The 18,252-nt window shown below is 43.2% G+C and overlaps 1 protein-coding gene across 1 annotated transcript; it reads left to right on the top strand.

Annotated features, from left to right (window-relative positions):
- Window positions 1–1,650: 1,650 nt before the first annotated feature.
- ZCCHC10 (zinc finger CCHC-type containing 10) lies at window positions 1,651–16,728 on the top strand. The gene is made up of 4 exons (XM_056124612.1): window positions 1,651–1,716; window positions 12,716–12,877; window positions 14,611–14,652; window positions 15,993–16,728. The coding sequence occupies exons 1-4, from the start codon at window positions 1,676–1,678 to the stop codon at window positions 16,255–16,257; spliced, it is 510 nt and encodes a 169-aa protein (XP_055980587.1). The 5' UTR covers window positions 1,651–1,675; the 3' UTR covers window positions 16,258–16,728.
- The last annotated feature ends 1,524 nt before the right edge of the window (window positions 16,729–18,252 follow it).

Raw genomic sequence — 18,252 nt, 5'->3', positions numbered from 1 at the left:
TCAGGAGTAAACCCTGAACACTGCTGGGTGTGACCCAAAAACCTAAAACAAAAACTAAAATAAAATTCCCAAAGGCTGGAGCGATAGCACAGTGGATAGGGCGTTTGCCTTGCACTCAGCGGCCGATACACGGTTGACCCAAGTTCGATTCCTCCGCCCCTCTCGGAGAGCCCGGCCAGCTATTGAGAGTATCTCGCCCGCACGGCAGAGCCTGGCAAGCTACCCGTGACGTATTCAATATGCCAAACACAATAGCAAGTCTCACAATGTTACTGGGCCTGCTCGAGCAAATCGATGAACAATGGGAGGACAGTGACAGTGAAAATTCCCAAAGAAGAAAAGGACCCTGGACTGGGAGGTAGCATGTTCTGATTCGTATACTCGTGCTATACTATTATTGATGAAGTGCATGCCTCAAGGCAGGTGTTTCTCATCAGTAACTACAGAGAAAACAGCTAAAGGAACTAAATGAGAAAAAAGCTGACTGATGGCTGATGTTAAGAAAATCACTGTAATTATTAGTTACTGGTTTCAGCTAACAACACATAACGTTTTACTGCTGCCATTGTCCATGCCTACAGATTACTGTTTGGTTTTGGAGCCACACTGGGCAATGCTCACAGGTCACTCCTGGCTCTGCACTCAGAGATCAGTTCTGGCCTTGCTCAGGGAAACACAAGAAGTGCTGAAGGCTGAACTCAGGTTGGCCACATGCAAGGCAAGTGCCCTACCCACTGTACTATGATTCCAGCTCCCCTATTTTGTATTTTTGAATAAAAAGATGCATTCCTGAAATGAAAAAAATGAAGTTTTGGGAATCATCTTCAACTCCTAGTGCAGTCACTGATTTCCTTACCCTAATTTAGTCTTCCTTAAAGTACTGTATTCGCACTCATTGAATATCACCTTTCTTTACTGTCTGTAGAAAATTTCACTTGTCGACATTATTCGTTCAATTCTCTATCTTCAGTTCCTAAAAACACTTTAGGTGTTTGATAAACAACTGTAAAAAACTCAGACCCAGAAACATATATATGGACACATACATACATGGGACACGTGTGTATATATACATGTTTCCAAAAGGGAATGAAATCTTCAGGATTTGCCAAATGCTAAAATATCTTAAAATAATATTTACAAAGTAATTTTTCGGTTTTACTTCCAATCTCATGTGGCACTTCTATCTTCCCTATGACGTATTGAGAAACAGAAATCTTAACATAAACTTATTTGTATTTTGCGATTTGCAAGTCACTTTTCCACCGACGGTCCTAAACCAGTGGAACTCATTGCTTTTCCTTTTACTCTGCTTTTCCTTTTCCTTTCAGCTCAGGACAGGGCAAGGTTTCAGTCTGTGGGCGGAGGTGGGTATTGGGCGGCAGGGACGCAAAAGAGTGAGGCTCGTTCGAGAATGTTCTTCCCTTCCTCTGGCAATAGACTGTACCCCTCTCTCAAGTACAAGTACGGTGTCAAGTATTCAGACCTGACACCGCGTCTCTTGCACACACTGGAAACCCGCACATCGGACAGGCCGCTGCAGCCGCGACCCCGCGGCCTTCCGGAAGGCAGGCGCGCCTGGCTCCGCCCACGCCTGCGGCAGCGCGGGTTCGAGTCCCCGCCCCCTCCGCGGAGTTTCCCATAAGTCCGCGCGGCCGGCTCTGGACGCGCTAAGATGGCGACTCCCATGCATCGGCTCATAGCCCGGAGACAAGCGTAAGTGCGGGCCCGAGTCGGGCCGCGGGGCGGGCTGGGGGGCGGGGAGAAGCGCGTCAGCTGCTGGAGAGCAAGCGCGGCCCCGCGAAGCTGAGTCGCAGCCCCGGTGGGGACCGGCAGAGGGTTGCCGTTGGACGACTCACTCCTCTTTAGGGGTGGGGGGGCTCTGGGCCCGGGCCTGAAGTTTGGAGTGCGCGGGATGGACTGCGGGGTGGGATGCGCCGGGAAGGGGCAGGTGCAGAAGAGAGCTGCGCGTTTGGCTCCTGCGAGAGGGGCTTCCGGGAGTTGGTCATTGAAAGCTTTTATGTTCGTACACACGCCCAGTCTCACGCCCCGCTGGACAGCCTGGAACCCCGAAGTCAACCCTCTCCCTCCCCCCCCCCCCCGTCACGCCTCCGGAAACCCTGACCCGACCTCCCTCAGCCGCCTCCTTCTCGGCTGCTTTTTCAAAACAGCCCCTTCCCGGGAACAGCCCAGCCCGACTGCGATGCTGGCTTCTCGCCCAAGCTCCCCTCTCCTCATGCAGCTCACTTCCACCAATAAACTGTATTCATTCATTTTTCTGCCGCTCGGAGCCAGAATATGCGCGTCTACAAAAAGGGGGTTCGGGGCAGGGGTGGTGGTGGGAGGGGTATTTTCAGGAAGCTTATATTCTCTAGCGATGGAAAGAATCAAAATTAAGTGATAGGCCAGGGAGTTTTTTGAAAGCAGTCAGAACTTCTTAAAACGGAACAGCAATAACAACAAATACTAAAACTGACTTGAAAAGGTGTCTCTGAAGAGATAACATCGTTCATTTTTGTCCTTATTTGGGGGGTGGGGACACTTTTTTTTTTTTTAATCATTCTGCGAGTCCGGGAGCTGGCTGCAGCAGGTGCTCGCTGGGATGGAACTCGCCTTGGGAAGCCGATGCTCTGCCCCAGCTGTGCATTTGAACCTAGATTGAAAAATGCAGGTACTGTAGGAGAAAGGCAATAGTCTAGCGTGAGGTGCATTCCGTGTGGCCCCAAAAACTAACAAAAAAGAAATGTAAGGATTTGGAGAAAGAGCTTCCAGTGACATCATTGTTTTGAGTCAGAAAATAATTTAGTTTTTTTACTTTCGTTTGGGGGCTGCACCTGTGGCTGTCTTCTGTGATGTCTCGGACCTCCGGAACTTTCTAGGACAGAAGCTGGTCCTCTTCCTTTAAGTTGACCCCCTAACCCAAGAATTTAGTTTAGGAGCTAAGGGTTTTTGTTTTAGTTGTGCTGTTGTTTTGTTCTTACTGTTACTTGTTTTTATTTGGTTTGGGGGTATATCTGCTGATGCTCAGGGCTTGTACCTGGCTCTGTGCTCAGGGATCACTCCTGGTGGGCTTGAGAGGCCACTTGGAGACCACCTGGGGTGCCAAGGATTTAACTCAGGTGAGCCCCTTGCAAGACAAGCGCCATACCAACTGTACTACCTCTACAGTCCCCAAGAGCTCTAAGGGTTTATTTTTTTGGGGGGATAGGGGGTGCACACCTAGCGATGCTCAGGGGGTTACTCCTGGTTCTGCACTCAGGATCACTTTTGATGGGGCATATGGGATCCCCGGGATTGAACCTGGGTGATGGACTGCATGCAAGGCAAGCACCCTACCTGCTGTACTATCACTCTGGCCCAGGTTTGTTTGATCAACTTTTTTTTATTGAGTATCATGGTTTTGCAACAGTATTAATACTATTTCATTTTTTATGCTCCTGCCCTATGCTAATCATCAGAGTGCCAGTATACCTCCATTCTCTGCCCACCGCTTGCCCACCCCCTTAGTGGCCTCAGTTCTCATAAAGACCTGACACTAACTCTTAAGATTGTTCTTTTGGATATTTGGTCTATTATTAGCGAGGTTCACACCTTGGCTTTTTATAAGGTCATTTTTAGCTTAGGTAATATGGTTACAGTAGTGTTTACATTTATAGTATTGATATACAGAGTTACTGAACATCGCGGCCACCATCAGCTAAGGTCATTATACTCTCAACTGAAAGGTGATGCCATCTGAGCCAGGGAGATAGTACAGCAGGTTCGGTGCTTGTCTTGCAGCCTATGTGGGTTTGATCCCTGGCGTCACATATGTTCCTGTGAGTTTACCAGGAGGGATTCCTGACACACACAGAACCAGGAATAAGTGCTGAGCATTGCTGAGTGTGACCCAAAACCGTGCGTGTGTGTGTGTGTGTGTGTCTTTTATATATATCTGTATACGTGTGTGTATATGTGTGTATAAATATATATATATATGATGAAACCTTAAGAATCTAGATTGGGTTACATAAACAACCATGAACCATGGCTAGGAAATTGTGAAATTCTGATAGATTCAAATCTCATTCTTTTGCCAGCCCATTTTAATGAACTATAAGCCAGTGATGAGCTTAGGTAGGTAGGTCAGAGGAGACAAGATTGGATTGGAAGTTTCAGCTGATGTCTGCAATAAATATGAAGTGACAGGCTTCGCTCCTAAAGTGTCAGGGCTATCGGGAAGGCAATCAGGGGTTCTATTTCTACAGTTTGTCTCTATTTGGTACATGAAGTGCACAGAAGAAAAGTCTTACCCTAAGAACTTCCAGGTTCACTTACAAAAAGCATACGGTGTATAATAAAAGCTGTCATGTTATATAGATGTTAGTTCCCTAAGGAGTCAGAGAAGGTGGGTCTTTATAGTCTAGCGGAGTCTAGGAAAGTTTCGGGGAAAGCAGAAAAGCCTTTTTTTGGGGGTGAGGGGGATGCACCCAGCAGTCCTTAAGGCTTACTTCTGACTCTGTGCTCAGGGATTACTCCAGGGTTGGAGATCGGGCTCAGATGACCATATTGGGCGCTTGGATCAAATCCAGACCAGCCACAAGCAAGAAAAGTGCCTTATCCACTATACTATCTCTCCAGCCCCACTTTTCATCTTATGCTCATTTAAAAAGTTTGACTTTTATTTCTAAGGAGCACGTGTAACTTCCATTAATAACAGGTTTTGGTTTGGTTTGGGGGGTGGGAGGCCAGAGATCAAACCCAGGACCCCATCCACTCTTCCAGTGATCTCTACTGCCGACTGTTTATTGTTTTGGGGTCCACACCCAGCAATGCTAAGAGATCTGAGATCATTACACTGAGATGCTGCTTAGAACCATCAGGGCCATGAGGAGCCATATAGATCAAACCAGAGCTACACAGGTGCAAAATATGGACTTGAACACTTAAATCACATTTCTGGTCCTTGAACTGCTTTTTAAGTTATGAAAGTGAGAAAGTATTATTGTCATTGTCTCTTAAAATTCTTTGGGGGCTGGAGAGAGAGTACGGTGGTAGGGCACTTGCCGTGTATGTGGCTTACCCAGGTTCAGGATCCCTGGCATCCCATATGGTCCCCTAGCACCGCCAGGAATAATTAATTCCTGAGAGGAGAACCAGGAGTATCCCCTGAGCATTGCTGATGTGGCCTAAAAACAAACAAACAAAAAAAGTCTTTGGACTAGAGTCAGAGATAATAGAGGGCTAAAGCACTTGCCTTGTACTTGACTAACCCTTGGCAGTCCCCAGCACCATATATGGTCTCCTAAGGACCACCTGGGGTGATCCCTGAGCATAACCTGGTATGGCACAGAAAAGTCTTTGAAGTAAAGTAAGAAAGGTGATGGGGTGGGGTGGGGAGGCTAAAAAGCATCTGATTTGAACTTCCCATTCATTCAGCAGCTCTTTCAGTAATTTTAAGTCACTTGAAATTATTTTCGCCTTCAAAATTTTAATTGTATTTATTCTCGTGTAAATCTTGGCACTACTTGGATTCTCTTATTTTACTAAACTCTCCACTAGGTTTGCTCGAGCGGGCCCAGTAACGTCTCCATTGGAGACTTTGTTGTTACTGTGTCTGGCATATGAATACTCTCGGTAGCTTGCCGGGCTCTCGAGAGGGGCGGAGGAATCGAACTCGGGTCGGCCACTTGTAAGGCGAACGCCCTACCCGCTGTGCTATCGCTCCACTAGGTTTCACTACTCTTTCTTTACCATTCAGGTAATCAGTTAACTTAAAGTACTCCAGTAGGTATTTACTTCCTGATATAGCCTGTTATGTTCTTAAAATTTATTAAAAATTCTGTTGGACTGAAAGGAAAACCTTTTTGTAGGAGAATAAAATGCGGGGACAGGGTGGGAAAGCAGGAAATCTCTTAGATTATGGGAGGGGTCTCCTTAAGCAGGATTTTGGAAAGTTCTATTTATGAAGCAAAACCTTTCTGTTCCCTTATAACTTCCTATTCTTTGACCTAAGCTTTGATCTCATTCAGTTGAAAACTATTTTCTGGGTCAGAGAGTTGAGTGGGCTGAAGCCCAGGTTAGATCTCTAGTACTTACTGCAGGGTCCCCTGAGCACAGAACCAAAGTAGCCCCCGGCACTGCCTTTGGGTATATGGGTAGGAAAAGAATAGAAAAACAAAACAAAACCCTGTGTTTTTTCTGTTTGAATTGCCATCAATTACCTTTTCTAGATTTAAGAGTGAGTCTTAGGTTCATCCTTGTTAAATGTCTTCTTGTTAGATTCCACTCTTAGTTCTGGCCTGTTGAGTTTGTTTGGCTCATCTTGTTATCTATCCTTCTCAGCTTTTTAGGGGGAGGGGAGTGGAGGATTCAGCCACAACTGATGGTGCTCGGGCTTACCTCTGGCTCTGCACTCAGAAATTACTCCTGGTGTTACTCAGGGGACCACCATATGGGATATCAGGATTTGAACTCGGGTTGGTTGCCTGAAAGGCAAAGCTCCCTACTTGGTGTACTATCATATCACTCCAGCTTCCTCCTCCTCAGCTTTATGTTAACTATAGGGTGCATAATGTATGGAATATACATGAATTAATGTATTTTAATTAGAATCTGACTATAAAGGAGTTTGCTCTATTTTTTCCCTCTTCTCCATATTTATTTCTTTAGTGAGAAGTCTGGTGCCCTTTATCTTTCCTATATTTACTTATTTGTCAATGTATGGGAAGGGTTGGGTCATACCCAGTGGTGTTCAGGGGTTACTTCTGGCTCTATGCTCAGGAGTGCCCCGCTGGTCCTGTTCAGGGGACCATGCGTAGTGTTAAGGATTGCACCAGGATTGGTCTTTTACCAAGACAAACAAGCACTTTAAACCCCGGTACTATCTCTCTGGCTTCATAAGGTGTTTTGTTTTGTTTGCTTTTTGTTTTGGGACTACATCCAGTGATGCTAAGGGCTTATTTCTGGCTTTGTGCTAAGGGATCACTCCTTTGGATACTGACAGGATCATATATAGTACCTGGGATTGAAATTGGGTAGGTTGCATGCAAGGCAAGCACTTTGTCCCCCGTACTTTCTCTCCAACCCCTGTTTTAATTATATTTAAAACACAAAAAAGGAATAGGTTCACCATTTTGGGTGACAGGCAAACAGGCCACTAGTGTCATTATATAGACTAAGAGAGCAGAAAAACTTTTTTTTTTTTTGCTTTTATTCTTCTTTACTCTTGAGTGAAGACTCAAATACAATAACATGAAAAATGAGAAGAGGACAATTGAAACTCATGATACTGAAGTCGGTAACAGAGCCCTTATTCATTCTGAATGTTACGGACCAGGTGACTGCTCCCCAAATACCAGAGCATTTCCAAGTGAGGTTATTGGTAATAAGGAACTCTTGCAAGCAGAAGTGGTGCTGGGAATTTGGAAGTAGGCAATTGTTCTGATTTTTAAAGTAGGAAGAAGGGTCGATTCCATCCATTCCAGGCAGAATTCTGGCAGAATTTATGAGATCCATTCAGAAAGAAAAGTCATGACCATTAAATATCAAATAATTGATACATTAATAGCCCTGTTCCCTTTTGGGTATTTGTATTTCAATGAGGCATTTTGGAAACTCAGTATCCTACTGAACAAAACAGAACAAGGTATATAAGTTAAACAACAGTGTCGGGGCGTGAGAGAGAGCTGAGCTCAGTGCAGGCTTGTGTTCAGTCCCCCCCATTACACGGTGCCCCCAAGCCACTCCAGCATTACCAATATGGCCCCCAAAACAAAATATTCAGGGACAAAAAGGACTCTGGACTATAACTTAACTCATTAAATAAAATGGGAAAATAAGAGCTGACACTCATTGGTGAATAAATGACTTGAGCAAGTGTAAAGAGGGAGCCAGAGAGGTAACACTGCAGGTAAGGCTCTTTGCACGTGACTGACCAGGGTTCTCTCCCTGGCACCCCACATATTTCCCCAAGGCTGCCAGGAATTACCTCTGAGCACAGAACCTGGAATAAACCCTGAGCAGTGACCAGAGTGGCCAAAACCAAAAATTTTTTTTTAAAAAATGTAATTCACAGGATATTTATGTGTCTTCAATTATCAACCTACAAAATACTTATTACTATAAAGCTATCAGTTAGGCTTTTATGACAAGTTACCTCCAAAGTCAGTGGTATTTTGGTTGTGGTGGCTTTTTCTATTTATTTCTTTTGGGGCACAGCCTGTAATGCAGTGGGTGGGGCTGGGTGGAGCTATTCCTATGTGGTGCCTAGGGTGAGGTGTCATTTTTAGGATATCTGTGTGCAAAAGCAAGCACACCAGCCTGTGAGATATCTCTCCAGTCCATAACCCAGCCCATGTTCTCCAGCCCATGGCTGTGAAGTTTGAAAATAGTGTCAAGGTCATGAGAAGAAAGAGAAGTTCTCCCAGACTGCACACCAAGTGCAGCAGTGGTGCTGAACTGAATTTTATGGTTGAAGAACATTATTGAGGTAATTAATGAAATGTAAGTTTGGTGCCTGAAGATTAAATAGTAGGAATACACCAAAATTAATTTTTTTAATTTATAAAAGAGGACAAAAAGAAAATAATATAGGAAAGTCTTAAGTAAAATTTAAAAATTATTTTCTTTGTGCTTTGGGGCCACACCTGGCAATGCTCAGGACTTACTCCTTGTTCTGCACTCAGGAGTTATTCCATATGGGATCCCGGGGATCACCTACTGCACTATCTCTGGAGCCCCTTAAACAAAAATTTTAAGGGTGTCCTCGGGGCTGGAGCAATAGCACAGCGGGTAGGGTGTTTGCCTTGCATGCGGCCAACCCGGGTTTGATTCCCAGCATCCCATATGGTCTCCTGAGCACAGCCAGGGGTGATTCCTGAGTGCAGAGCCAAGAGTAACCCCTGTGCATCGCCAAGTGTGACCCAAAAAGCCAAAAAAGCCAAAAAAAAAAAAGTGTTCTTTACCATGGATTCCAGACTGTGACTCGTTCCTTTATTGGTGTACCCATACCATGAGGGATTAAGTTCAGAACTTCCTGCTTGGTCTTCTTCTAAGCCTGTGAGCCATCTCCTAACCCCCATTCTCTCTAGGAATCTTTTAACAGAGCAGGTAACAAGATTATCTCTGAACCTGCCAGTGGTACCAGGGTTTGAACTGTAGTCTTGCACTTGTTCACAAGCACTTTACTCCATTGAGACCCAGTCTTCTAGGCCCCAACATTAATTTCTTTACTTTAGGTTAAAGTATGTAGGAGAATGTCAGATAGTACAGCTGGTAAGACACTTGCCTTTATACTTTGAATCCCTGGCATCCATACGGTTCCATGAGCTGGTCAGGAGTAATTCCTGAGTACAGAGCCAGGAGTAAGCCCTGAGAGCTGCTGGGTATGGCCCAAAAACCAAAAAGAAAAATTATTTCACAAATGATCCAGGAAAACGAGTTCTTTGAACTGTGTTTAAAACTTTTCTCTAAGGTTATGTTATTTCACAAATTAAAAAAAATACACAAAGGGAAGCAAATTTTTAAAACGTATTATCTGACATTCTTGTGAGAATATGCATATCTTTCAACTGTGGCACTCTTTTTTTTTCTTGAAGTGGTTGTACCAATTTGCATTTATACCGAGGCGAATGTGTATTTCTCTTACTATATATAACCCTGATAGTATTTGTTTTTGCCATTTTTCAGTTTTAACCTTTCTGGTGTGTGCTCAGTGGTATCTTCCTGGATTTTTGTTTGTTTGGGGTTTTGACCCATAACTGCCATGCTCAAGAGCTGCTCCTGACTTTATGCTTCAGATCCCTTGTTTCTTTTTGGGAGACCATATCATTCCAGGGACTGAACTGGCACTCTAGTCATTGAAATATCTCTGGCCTTTTGTTAGGGTTGGTTGGTTTGCTGTTTTGGGCCCACACCCTGCATTGCTCAGGGGTTACTCCTGGCTTTGCACTTAGGAATCACTCCTGGAGGTACTCAGAGGACTATATGGAGTGCTGGAGATTGAACCCTGGTTGGCTGCATGCAAGGCAAATGCCCTATTCGCTGTACTGTTACTCCAGACCTACTCCAGCCCTTTTATTAGGCTTTTGATTTGTTTCTCTTTGAATAATGAACACTTTTTTATGTTTATTGTTTCAATTATGTTTATTATGTTTCCCAGTTTCAGTTTTTGTACTGTCTTTCCACTTTCTGTTTTAGTATTCTATTCTCTATCATCATTGATTTCTGAGAATAGGCTATGTTGTAATATATCTTGACTTCCTTTTTTATTCTCTTCATAGTACATTTTGATAAGCAGAAAAAAAATTTTTTTTTACCACATCTGTAGGTCCTCTGGGATGAGTCCTGGCTCTGGCTCTGTCTCTGTATTCAGGAATTACTCCCGGTGCTGCTTGGGAAACTGTGAGGAATACCAGGAATCGAACCTGGGTTGGCCGCATGCAATGCATGCACTCCACCCCCTGTACTATCTAGCTCCAGAAATTCTTAATTTTAGTTCAGTTTATTGATCTTTTCTTTTTTGTGTGTCTTGGGTTTTGTTTTAAAATAATTTCTAATTTAAGGTCCAGCTCAAGCATGGAGTCAAGTGTAGCCTCTGAGCCCTGCCAGGTGTGACTCTCCCAAATAATAATTCAAATATGTGTATTTTTAAATTTTGTTTATTTTGGCTTTGGTCCATACCTAGTGGTGCTCTGGGCTTACCTCTGGCTTTGTGCTCAGGGATTGCTCTTGGGGTGCCAAGGATGGAACCTAGATTGGCCATATGCAAGGCAAGCACTCTGGCCCATGTGTCTTTTTTTTTTTTTTGCTTTTTGGGTCATACCCAGCGATGCACAGGGGTTACTCCTGGCTCTTCACTCAGGAATTACTCCTGGTGGTGCTCGGGGGACCAAATGGGATGCTGGGAATCGAATCCGGGTCAGTCACATGCAAGGCAAACGCCCTACCTGCTGTACTATCGCTCCAGCCCCATGTGTCATTTTTTTTAAATACCATCTTCTAAAAAGCGCATTGGTTAGCCAAATCTGTTTTCCATATGGTGGACAGTGAAATTTTTTTTTTCTGCATTACATTTGTCTTTGTGTCATTTATACTCTGTTCATCTTACCATTATTACATAGTGCCATAAATGTTACAAATTGTGCATATATATATGTATACTGGTGTATATCTGGGCATCTGTTCTCTTCCACTGATTCACTTGATTGGTTATTTCTTTTTGTTTCCTCTGGTGCTGGGGATCAAACCCAGGATCTCATACAAGCAAAATATTTGCTTTGCCACTTTCCTGCCTTGTTGGGACAGGTAAACAAATTTGTTGGTTAGTAGACAGTGTAGTATCAGGGATCAAATAAGGGATCAAACCCAGGCCTAACATACTCAAAGCTAGTATATTAGTTCTTTGAACTATACCTCCACCCCCAACTTGCTTATTCTTTACCTTAGTTCTCTAATGCCTCAGCAAATTGTTTTCAGTCTTTCCTAGTTCTGAACCAGAGAGTTAGTTGATCTGATTTACCTCAACTGCCTGTGGGTTGGGAGGGAGAGGGCTGTCAAGGATGAACCCGGGCGTCAGTCATTGAGGTGTGCACTCCACCACTTCGCTACATCCCTGGCCTAAGGAACCACATTTGAATTCAGTCTATATTCAAAACACATACCCTTTTTCTTTCTTCCTTTTGCTTTTGGGCCACATTCAGAGGTGCTAGGGGCTGTTCCCAGTTCAGTACTCAGGAAACTAAGCTGTGCTGGGGATTGACCCCGAGCTTCACAGGAGCATGCAAAACCTGCATGTGCTCAGCTGGTGTTCGGTTCCTTGAGCTGTCTCTGGCCCCAAGGTGTCTCTGGCTCTTAAGCACTTAAGTGTTCACTATCAAAATATAAAATCACTTTTTTATTTGATCCTTAAGAATAAACATAGGGCCGGAGCGATAGTACAGTGGGTAAGGCATTTGCTTTGCACGCAGCTGACCTGGGTTTGATCCCCGGCTTCCCTGGGTTCAATCCCCGGCTTCCCATATGGTCCCCCAGAACCGCCAGGAGTGATTCCCTAGTGCAGAGCCAGGAGTAACCCCAGAGCATTACTGGGTGTGGCCCAAAAAGCAAAAAAAAAAAAAAAAAAAAAAAAAGAATGAACATAATTTTTCTGTAGAATAAACATAGGGCTGGAGCGATAGCACAGCAGGTAGGGTGTTTGCCATTTGCCTTACACATGGCTGACCCAGGTTCAATTCCTCTGCCCCTCTCTGAGAGCCTGGCAAGCTACCGAGAGTATCTCGCCCACACGGCAAAGCCTGGCAAGCTACCTGTGACGTGTTCGATATGCCAAACACAGGAACAACAGGTCTCACAATGGAGACGTTACCAGGCTGCTCAAGCAAATCGATGAACAACAGAGGACAGTGACAGTGTGACAGTGATGCTTATCAGAGCAGAAAATGTTGAGTCAAAAAAAAAATTTGTTTTTTTTTTGGTCAGGGTCCTTCCAAGCAGTGCTCAGGGCTCCAAGGGCTCCTTTGCATTTGGCTTGGCTTGTCTGTATGCCCAATGATTCTGTCTATGCTTAGCCTAGCAGTGCTGAGGGCCACCAGGCAATTTCAGTAGTTCTGGGTGGTCATGCATTGTCAGGGATTGAACATGGGCCCTATTGTATGCAAGACAGCTGCTTTAGCTCTTTGAGCTATCTCTCTGAATGTTAAGTCTATATTCTCTTTTTTTTCTTTTTGCTCTGTAGTGAAGCAAATAAGCAACACGTAAGATGTCAGAAATGCTTAGAATTTGGACATTGGACTTATGAATGCACAGGGAAAAGAAAATACCTGCATCGGCCTTCTAGAACAGCAGAACTAAAGAAAGCTTTAAAAGAAAGAGAAAACAGATTATTATTACAACAAAGGTAAGTGTTAACCATTTGGTATGCATAGGATGGATTTTTGTTTGCATTTGTGGAACTTAGGGACTAATAAATTTCTCATGATAGTTATCTAGAGTTAGGCTTTGGTACTAATGATTTTTTTTTTCTTTTTGGGTCACACCCAGAAGTGCACAGGGGTTACTCCTGGCTCATGCACTCAGGAATTACTCCTGGCAGTGGTCGGGAGACCATATAGGATGCTGGGAATCAAACCCGGGTTGGCCGCGTGCAAGGCAAATGCCCTACCTGCTGTGTTATCACTGCAGCCCCCGGTACTAATGATTTATAGGCCAACCACTGCAGAGGTGCTTGGGGACTACTCACACTGATGTTGGGGAATCATGTATGTTAGGTACAAAACCTGGACTCCCACACACAAAGCTCGTACTCCAGACCTTTGTGCCTGTCACGGGCCCTGGCATCAGCTCATTTTAGTATCACAGCTCTGCCATTCGGTAGTATAGTTACTACTTATTATCTTCACCTTACATACGAAGTTTCTGGGGCACTAGAAGGTTCACTAACTTGCTTGGTGTTATACAACTAGTAAGTGGGGAAACCTAAGTGTTAAATTAGCATATTTCCAACATTCTTTTTGTTTTTGTTTGTTTCTTTTTTTGGGTCACAACATGGGCCATGCTCAGGATTTACTCCTGTCTCTGTGCTCAGGTATCATTCTTGGTGGGATATGGGGACCTTATGGGATGCCTAGGATTGAACCCAGGTTGGGCACATGCAAGGAATATGCTCTACCCCCACTGTACTATTGTTCTAACCCCAAAAAGAAATGGCTATTTTGAATTAAATTCTTGTTTTTCTTTTTACATGAGTTTGCCATACTATGACTCTAGAAACTAAAATTACAAGTTAAAATTGTGCTATTAATTGCTAAATCTTTTTCTCAGTAAATAGTTTATGTACCATGTCAATCTAAATTCAGATCTAAAAAGTAATCAAATTGGTACATTCAGTTATTCTAGCTACAAACTTACCTAATTTCTTAACTATAAAATTTTATAATATAAGTTGATATAATCTGATATAATTGATATAATTTATTTTGCTTACATGTTGCTAAGTGTTATGCACTACCATAGTTAGGTTAAAATAGAAACTTTTCACTTGATCACAACTTAAAATACCATTCTGAGTATTTGTTCTAAAAGACAAAGTGTGGGGCTGGAGCGATAGCACAGTGGGTAGGGCGTTTGCCTTGCACACAGCCAACATAGCCGACACAGGTTCGATTCCCAGCATCCCATATGGTCCCCCGAGCACCGCCAGGAGCAATTCCTGAGAGCATGAGCCAGGAGTAACCCCTGAGCATCGCCAGGAGTGAGCCCCAATAAATAAATAAATAAATAAATAAAAGAGAAAGTGTCTGAACTAATGCGAAAGTACAGTGTGTAGATCACTTTGCCTTGCATGCAGCTGACCTAGTTCGATCCCTAGTGTCCTATATTGTTCTCTTGGCCCTGCAGTAGTGGTAGGGGTAGGATGCAGTGGGTAGGATGCTAAGGGGCAGAGCCAGACGTAAGCTCTGAGCACAGCCAGATACCTCCCCAAACCTCCCCACCCCTGAAAAAAACCCAAAAGGACAAAGTGTTTCTTCAATGTAAAATAAATTGTAGATAGCAAAAGGGTTTGTCTAAGGTGTTTATATGTTTAATTACTTTATTTAAAGCACTTTTTTTTCCTTCCCTCATGTTTATCAGCAATGGAGAAGCTAATGTAGAAAGAAAAAACAAGAAAAAAAGGTATGTGTGGCTGGCTTTCTTTCTTTCTTTCTTTTTTTCTTTCTTTCTTTCTTTCTTTCACAGTCATTTACAATACTGTTAATGATAGAGTTTCATTCACAACACAGTCCTTCTCCACACCCTCTTGCAGAGTGTCCATTTCCTTCCACCATTACTCCAGTTTCTGTTGCCTTTAGGCACTTGTTTTTTCCCTCTGTTCCATTATATCCTGCATATGAGAAACCATTCTGTGTCTCTCCCTCTCCCTCTCATTAACTTTATTCAGCATGATAAGCAGCAAATTTAATTATTTCATCTTTTCTTAGTGTGTATGACTTTAGGATTGCTATATAAGTTACATATATATTATTACATCATATATATTAAAGTTGGAGGGATAGATAAGTGATTTAAAATAACAATAGTAAGATTTGAAGCTGAAGTCTTTTGTTTACAATTATCTTTAAATGTCACCATATTTTCTTTACTGGTCTATGGTCATTTCTCCTTTTTCTCCAACTTGTCAGAGTCCTCTTCCTATAAATAAATAATTTTTCTTGACTTTGCATAGAAAATGTTACTTGTAAGAAATTATTGGTAACAGCTGTATTTAGTCTAAAGTAAGATGAAAAAATGTCCACCACAGTACATGGTATTTATGGGGAGGATGATTTGGGTCACATATTTTGGTACTCAGGGACTCCTCCTGGCTCTGTGCTTGGGTCACTCCTGACAGTGCTCAAGGGAACTGCAGCCAGGGATCAAACCAGGATCAGCTGCGTGCAAGAGGGTCTTAATCCAGAAACTATCTCCCCAGCCCCTCTACATGATTTTGAAATAAACCAAATTGTTACACTGTACTTTTTTGTTTTGTTTTTATTTTTTGTTTTTGGCCCATATCCAGTGATGCACTAGAGTTACTCCTGGCTCTGCACTCAGGAATTACTCTTGGCTATGCTCAGGAGACCACATGTTGGCCAGCGCAAGCATCCTACCCACTGCACTATTGTTCCAGCTCTACACTTCTAGCATTACTCACTTGAACATAATATAATGTGCATGCCTTCTTTTGTTTCTTTTAAATTGAGGTCCCATTAGTATACATCATTGTGAGGATACATTTATCTTAAACTCTTGAGAGTTAAGTTGCCCAAGTAAAAGACTTTTGTAAGGGGAATAGAGGGAAGGAGGGGGAGGGCACACTGGGATCCCTGCATTTTGGCTGTTTTAACAAAAGCATCACAGCTAGGAATGACACGCCGGAAAAGCATCATTATAGACACAGGTACACTCTTCACATGAAATTACCTCAGCATTGTGCTGCATGTTCACTGAGCGACTCTCTGCTTCTCGTCTAACAGGTCTAAGAGTATCACCAGTTCCAGTAGCAGCAGCAGTGACAGTTCCGCTGACTCTTCATCAGAGAGTGAAGAATCGTCTACCTCATCATCCTCCGAGGACAGTGACACTGAGGAGAGCTCTTCCAGTTCATCCTCCTCATCCTCCTCCAGCAGCTCTTCCTCCTCCTCAGATTCAGACTCAGATTCCAGCTCTTCCAGCAGCAGCAGCACCAGCACAGAGAGCAGCTCGGACGATGAGCCCGCAAAGAAGAAGAAAAAGAAATAAGCGGAGGCAGCCATACTGGATGGATGGACTAACAATAACGTGACTCTCAGAAGGGAACTGAGAAGTCATTAGACCAAATAGATTCACTTGTCGAAATTTCTAGAATTCAAGTTTTTACATATTTTACATTGTAAGAGCATAAAAAGTAATAATAATGCATTATATATGTATATATACATGTATTCCTAAAAGACCTTATTTTAAGGGTGAATCTTCTTTTTTTTTTTAAATCTCTTGAACTTAATCAGAGCTGAAGTCCAGTAAATCTGTTTCATGAAGAAATTTGTTATCTTTTCTCCTAGTGAAATGAATAAATGCCGTACTTTGTATGTTTTCAGGATAATGTGTTCAGACTATCTGGCAGTGAGTGAATTTCTAATGCTTTTGGCTCGGTGTTACTATGTAATATTTAATACGTTGTACTATAAGCTTAGGTGTTTTCCTACTGTTAATAAATGTGCTTTATTTTTATGTTTATGTTCATAGAATTATTTTGATTTCTTGTCCTAAATGAAAAACTCAAGAACCTCTCTGCTTTTTGGATGATACATATTTCAGGTTGCTGTGTTTTATCATTCATTTTCTTCCAGTTTTTATAGTTAGCATTTTCAGAGGAAAATTATTCTGGTGCAACCTAAAAAGGAAAAAAGAAGTCAAACTATTTAGAAGTCTAATCTTAGTACATTTCAATATTCACTATATCAAAAAATAAAGATTTTGGGGCTGGAACTATAGTACAACGGATAGGGTGTTGCTTTGCAGATGGCCAACCAGGGTTCAATCCTAAGCATCCTATTTGGTCCACATCACCAGGAGGAATTCCTGAGCACAGAGCCAGGGGTTAGCCTTGAGCACCGCTGGGTGTGGCTCCAAAACAAAACAAAAATAGAAAAGAAAGTGATGTAAAAGGCTAACAGCAGGGACCAGTGAGATAGTGAAGCAGGTATGATGCAGAGTACAGGAGTATGCCCTGAGCACTACTAGGCATGACTCAAAAATGAAATATTTATTTTAGGAGTTAGATAATACAGTGGGTAAGGCACTCGCATTGCAGTCAGCTGCCCTGAGTTCAATCCCCAGCATTCCATATGGTCCCCTTAGCACCACCAAGAGTGATCTGTGAGTGCAGATCAAAAATAATCCCTGAGCATCACCAGGCATGACCCAAAAATCAAGAGAATTTTTTTTTTAAAGAGTGAGGGGGCTGGAGAGATGGAGAGGTAGCAGCTCAAAGCACATGCTTTGCTTTCAAGAAACCTTGGTTGGAGTGATAGCACAGAGGGTCGGGTATTTGGCATGCACGCAGCCAATCAGGGTTCGATTCCCAGCATCCCATATGGTCCCCTGCGCACCACCAGGAGTAATTCCTGAGTGCAGAACCAGGAGTAACCCCTGTGCATCGCTGGGTGTGATGATGTGACAAAAAGAAAAAAAAACCTGGATTCAGTCCCCAGTACCACATGGCCCCCTGAGCACCACTGGGATGACTCCCTCTTCCCACTCCCCAGAAGCATACCTCAAAAAATGTCCAGGTGGGATATTAGGGAAGGATGTAGCTCACTAAAAGCACAACAGTTGCATGGGATGAGACCTTAGGTTTAACCTGGCACTGCCCCACATAACTAAGTGCAATCCTGACACTGCAGCAAAATGCAAACACACACACGCACACACACACACACACACACACACACACACACACACACACACACAGAGGGACAGAGAGCGACAACTACAGAGAGCATGATCAATGGCAAAGAAAAGACTAATATTCAGATTCTCCCCAACCTACCTGAAAGCAGAGCTGTGCATTGAGTCTCTGGGAAATGTAATTTTTTTTTTGGAAGGGTTGAACAGTTTAGGCCATACCCTGCAATGCTCCAGGCTTTCTCCTGATTCTGCCCAGAGATCACTCCTGGCCATGCTCAAGGTTAATACTGGAAATTGAACCGGGGTTGGCTGCATGCAAGGTATGTGCCTTACCTATGTATTCTC

The sequence above is a fragment of the Sorex fumeus genome, unplaced genomic scaffold (assembly GCF_029834395.1).
Source record: "Sorex fumeus unplaced genomic scaffold, SorFum_2.1 ptg000051l, whole genome shotgun sequence".
In the NCBI taxonomy this organism is placed as follows: domain Eukaryota; kingdom Metazoa; phylum Chordata; class Mammalia; order Eulipotyphla; family Soricidae; genus Sorex; species Sorex fumeus.
The sequence above is the reverse complement of the archived record's forward strand: the minus strand, read 5'-3'. Positions and strand labels throughout refer to the sequence as shown.

Excerpts from the sequence above, each read along its gene's own strand:
- ZCCHC10 (XM_056124612.1), top strand. The coding sequence starts at position 1,676 with ATGGCGACTCCCATGCATCGGCTCATAGCCCGGAGACAAGC. Across the intron at positions 12,878-14,610 it reads AGATTATTATTACAACAAAG|CAATGGAGAAGCTAATGTAG; the intron begins GTAAGTGTTAAC and ends CATGTTTATCAG. Across the intron at positions 14,653-15,992 it reads AGAAAAAACAAGAAAAAAAG|GTCTAAGAGTATCACCAGTT; the intron begins GTATGTGTGGCT and ends CTCGTCTAACAG.